This window comes from Halichoerus grypus, chromosome 13 (assembly GCF_964656455.1).
Source record: "Halichoerus grypus chromosome 13, mHalGry1.hap1.1, whole genome shotgun sequence".
Lineage (NCBI taxonomy): Eukaryota > Metazoa > Chordata > Mammalia > Carnivora > Phocidae > Halichoerus > Halichoerus grypus.
In genome coordinates, this window is record NC_135724.1 from 93,933,704 (window position 1) to 93,939,031 (window position 5,328).

General features: G+C 54.3%; 1 protein-coding gene across 1 annotated transcript; it reads left to right on the forward strand.

Annotated features, from left to right (window-relative positions):
* The first annotated feature begins 575 nt into the window (after window positions 1-575).
* On the forward strand, window positions 576-4,864 carry RAN (RAN, member RAS oncogene family). Its single transcript, XM_036106519.2, has 7 exons — window positions 576-730; window positions 1,300-1,345; window positions 1,442-1,526; window positions 1,603-1,728; window positions 2,489-2,676; window positions 2,865-3,035; window positions 3,130-4,864. The coding sequence occupies exons 2-7, from the start codon at window positions 1,310-1,312 to the stop codon at window positions 3,172-3,174; spliced, it is 651 nt and encodes a 216-aa protein (XP_035962412.1). The 5' UTR covers window positions 576-730; window positions 1,300-1,309; the 3' UTR covers window positions 3,175-4,864.
* Window positions 4,865-5,328: the final 464 nt, after the last annotated feature.

Sequence of the window (5,328 nt, forward strand, 5' to 3'; positions counted from 1 at the left end):
GACAGCGGGAGGGGCCAGGCGGGGGGTGGGGGGACAGGGAAAGGGCCCAGAGGGTGACGGGGCCTCGGGGAGGTGGGCAGTGGGCGGGAGGGGGGGCTCAGGGAGGAGGATGCGGGAGGAAGGGCCTGGGGTTGCGGCGAGAGAGAAAAGGAGCTAGGGGCGCAGGGCAGGGGCGTGGGTGGCGTGGACGGGGGATGTGGAAGCGGCCTGGGGCGCAGGCGTGGCCCGCACCCAACAGGGGGCCCGCCCGGGGACCGCTGTACCGCGTTCGCACGGCGAGCTCCCGGCCTGGGAGGCCCAAAGGCTTTGTGTGGGCCGCTCCCCGCGAGTTTCCCGCCCAAGGGGCCTGCCCTCTCCTCCCAGTTCTGCGGCGCGGCCGCACTAGGGCGCGCCGCGTCGCCGTCAGCGCATGCGCGCGCGGGAACCCGCCCTCCGGGCCGGTGCACGTGGCCCCGCGGGCCGGCGTGCGTGCGCGCGCCCGCTCTGCGTCCTGCGCCCGCCCGCGCCCGCCGCCCCGCGAGTCTTTCCCTCCGCGCCAGGCCGACGGGTGTGGCCGCCCGAGCCCGCGGCGTGCATGCGCGCGCGCGCCGGGCCACGTGGGAGCGGCGCGGTGCCGTTGCCCCGCCCTTCCTCGGCGCGCGCCGGCGTCGGCTGCGTCTCCGGGCATTTGAATTGCGCTTCCGCCATCTTTCCAGCCCTCAGTCAGACGGGCCGGAGACGCTTCTGGAAGGTAGTGCGGCGGGGCCGGGCCGGGGGTCGCGGGGGCCGCGGGGGCTCGGAGGCCGGGGGCACCGGGGGCACCGGGGGACTGGGATCCGGGGCGGGCGGCGGCGGGGTCGGGGCGGCGGCGGTTGCGCGGGCCCCGGCGGCGGCGGCGGGCTCTCCCCTTCCCCCCGCGGTGGAGGCCGCAGGCCGGCGCCGGGACGCGAGTCGGTGGGCCCGGGGCTGGCGGCGGGGGGCGGCCCCGGGGCGGACGGCGGGCCCGGTGTGGAGAGTGGGGCGCGCGATCGGGCGCTGTGCGGCCCCGGCCTCCGCCCCGCGCCCCGGTCTGCGCCCGGCCTCCGCCCGGCCTCCCGGCCTCCCTTCTTCCCTCGCGGGCGCGGCGCCAGGCCCCGCGGACGGGCCAGCGCCGCCCGCCGCCCGCCGTGAGCGCGCCGCGGCCCCCGCCCCGGCCGGGGTGTGCGCGCGTGGGGCCCGGCCGCCCGGCGCCCCTTTGTGGGCCCCGGCACGTGGGGCGGGCCCGGCCATGTGGCTCCCCGGCCGCGCCGCCGGCCCCACGTCTTTCTCTCCGCTCCTCAGCACCAGCGCCATGGCTGCCCAGGGAGAGCCCCAAGTCCAGTTCAAAGTACGTGGTCGGGGGGTGGGCGCCGCGCGCGGGGTCCGCGGGGAGCGGGTAGGGGAGCGGGTGGCGGGGCCCGCGCCGACGTGTGCTGTCCCGCAGCTGGTGCTGGTTGGCGACGGCGGCACCGGGAAGACGACGTTCGTGAAGCGTCACCTGACGGGTGAATTCGAGAAGAAGTATGTAGGTACGTGGGGGGCCAGCCGCCGGGGCCGCGGGTCGGGGGCGCCCCCTCGGGGCTCACGGCCGTGCTTCTGTTGCAGCCACCCTGGGCGTGGAGGTGCACCCGCTCGTGTTCCACACCAACAGGGGACCCATCAAGTTCAACGTGTGGGACACGGCCGGCCAGGAGAAGTTCGGCGGGCTGCGGGACGGCTACTACATCCAAGGTAGGCGGGGGCCGCTGCGTCATGGCCGGCGCGGCGGGGAGCCCCGGGCCGACCCGGAGGCTCGGGACGCGGGGAGCAGCGTCAGACGGGCTGCTGCTGCGGCTTCAGAGGAGTTGGGCCTTTTCTTTTTTCCCCCAAATGACTTCAGAATCGCAAATAAAGGTGCATAAAGAAAATGCCTCCAGGAATCTCACTCCTGTGCTGAAAAATTATTGGGAGTTTCTCCGTGACTTTTGCCATCTCTGTGCACAAATAACAGACTTTTTTTCCCTAAAATATGTTGAGCTAGAAAACTGTTAGGTTGTACGTACTTTGTGGTTGGTTGTGTTAATTGTATTTTGGTTTTCTCGTAGGTCAGTCTGTAGACTTGAGTGTTCTTATGGAAAAGAACAACGTATTCTGATGCAGCTGGTCATTTTAGGATCTTTTGAGGAATAGGTCCTAGATCCTCAGAATAGAGGAGACAAGTTGTCTAGAAGGCTGATCTATCATCGACTTTGGACTTCGGGATGGGGCAGAATTAATGAAGTATTAGAGGAGAGAGATTTGATATGGCAAGCTGGTCATTCACACTTAAATAGAATATGGAATTTTAAATCTTGCTGTGTACTCGTGATTTTAAGGTTTTTAGACTTGGAAGAGACCTTGAGAATGAGTGCAGAAATAGAGATGGCCTGATGCCTGGTCCGTGCTCCTTAGCGTTCCTCGCCTGTGCAGGAAATCCTAGGTGTGTAACTCTTACCCTAAATCTTTGTTTCAGCCCAGTGTGCCATTATAATGTTTGATGTCACGTCAAGGGTTACTTACAAGAATGTGCCTAACTGGCATAGAGATCTGGTACGAGTGTGTGAGAACATCCCTATTGTGCTGTGTGGCAACAAAGTGGACATTAAGGACAGGAAAGTTAAGGCAAAATCTATTGTCTTCCACCGAAAGAAGAATCTTCAGGTAAGTTTTTTAAAATTTATCATTTACTGCATTATTGCTCTGTTAAAAATGAAATTACAATAACAGGTCCATTAAAGGGATTCGTAAACATCTGTGGTATGGATCAGAAGAATTTTTTAGTTTGGAACATCCAAGTGACTAGCAAGAAGTAGATTTTTAATAACTAATTTTACGTTTTCTTAAAACAGTACTATGACATTTCTGCCAAAAGTAACTACAACTTTGAAAAGCCCTTCCTGTGGCTTGCTAGAAAACTAATTGGAGACCCTAACTTGGAGTTTGTCGCCATGCCCGCTCTCGCCCCCCCAGAGGTTGTCATGGACCCAGCTTTGGCAGCACAGTACGAGCACGATCTAGAGGTAGGGTGTCCAAGTGCCCGGCCACGGGGTCCGTTCAGCGTCTTGTGTTCCTGACGGCTCTAATCCAGAGTATTCCACGTTGTGTCTTTCCTAGGTTGCTCAGACAACTGCTCTCCCGGATGAAGATGATGACCTGTGAGAACGTGCAGCTGGAGCCCAGCGTCAGAAGTCTAGTTTTATAGGCAACTGTCCTGTGATGTCAGTGGTGCAGCGTGTTTGCCACTTTATTACATAGCTGAGCAGAACATGTGCTTAATCTTTGGGATGCTGAAGGAGATGAATGGGCTTCGGAGTGAATGTGGCAGTTTAAAAAGTACTTTCGTTTTTTGGACCTGCATATTTAGCTGTTTTGGAACGCAGTTGTTTCCTTCCTCAGTTTCAGATACGAGACTGCTATAGTCCCATCACAATATCCAGTGGTGAAACCTCGTTGTCACTGTCATTCCCATTCCTTTTCGTTTAGAATCAGAATAAAGTTGTATTTCAAATATCTAAGCAAGTGAACTCCTCCCTTGTTTGGTAAGCATTTTAAAACCACTAACAGGGAAAGTTGTGCCATGTTACTGTTTAAATTGCCTTTGCTATTCTCACTTAATTTGAAGCCTTGCAAGTTAAATTCTTATGTCTGTTTCTTGTACGTTTGAATCCTTTCACAAAAGTGATAGGGCAGGTGTCAGCATGGTAAGTTAACGAGGCGTGAACGTCATCGGTGTGGTTAAGCTAAAATAATGTCTGGCCCACCTGCCTGTTGACTAGGTGGTGTCACCTGGGGAAGAGCTTGAGACTTCTGTGACCTGTCAGAACAAAACCGCGTGTTTTAGACTTTCCAGATAGGCATTTTAAGAATTACAGTTGCTGTTATTTTGTGGCAGAAGTAACCGTGCTCTGATGTAGAGATTTTCAGAGTCCGGTCGAACCATACAAAGGATGAGAGGAACTTTGACAGAAGTCTCAAATATTTGTTAAAAATGAGTGTAAGTTATGCATTTATTTGCTTTTTGTTTTAATGTTACACGTTTAATGTAAAATTGGTATTCTAGAAAGATGTTCCACGTTTACCCGCTGCTTTCAAGTATTCCCAAGCTTTAAAGATGCCGAACACGAAGGATTTAAGTTGGACACCTCACAGCTTTGATGCTTTTTTCTGAAGGATTTTTGTGGCCAGTTCAAGGACACAAATAATAAACAGAAAAGTAGACCTTAGAATGGCTCCTCAGTAAACGTGAAACATTGCAAAAGTTTCATTGGATGAAACCATTTATCTTTGTATGATTTCCACATTTAAAAATGCGTTGGGTCTATTTTGCCCCGTCGACGCCATACTGTAGCAGTTGGAGGAGTCTGAAACGATTTTGCTCATCAGAGCACTGCTGTAGTTGAGTTTACCAAAGTTCTTCAGATGTCCATTTCTCCTTAAATGATTACTTCCTACCTAAAAAGGTAGGGATTGCTTAAATATATGAAAAAAATGGAATACAAAGGATAGAATTGAATAAATTTCAATACTGAGTAAATGTATCTCTAGATTTGCTTACAGATTTGGATTGCTGTATACACTCTGCTCTATTCAGTTCAAAACCAGATTCAGTCTGGGACTTGGAAAGATTCTTCCCCTAACTGGGATGAACGCTTTTTCAGATGCTTAACAGAAGGCATGTGTGTTTGTGACCTGTGTGGAATGCAAGCGTGACGTGACTACTCAGAATCTGAAATGTAACCGTTAAATTTGGAAGCTGCTTCACTTACCTGTTTAATATGGGGTGGGAGAGAATTTACAAGTCTTACTGAAAGAAAAATTTGCTGCAAAATATATTGTTTTTTTGTCTGGATTTTCTGGATCATCTCTAGTATTCCCTGGGAAATAACTGAATCGTTAGCATGCATTACCTCCCTGTGAGGGTCCGTTTCTATGCGGGTTGTGCACGTGGGGGACATTTTCCCCTCAGTTGTCTGAAGTCTGATGTGTAACAGGGAAGCCTTGCATTGGAAGCCTGTGCCCTTGCTGAGTTAATGCAGACGCGTAAGGGTCTGTCAGAGCACGGGCTGTAAGAACGAGGACGGTCTGGCTCATGCATTTGGGTGTGGAGCGTTGGTTCCTTTAGATGGTTCATCCTGTTTGGTGACCTGTCCCAATTCAGCAGAATCAGTATGGAGCACTGGTAAGATGCAGGAAGGGCAGAGTGTCTGCAGAGCAGTTCGATGGGGTCCTGTGGCCACTTCAACGTACAGTGGCTTCTCTGCTATCCGCACATCTGGGGAAGGGCAGAGGTTTGCAAAAATACGTTAAACTCCC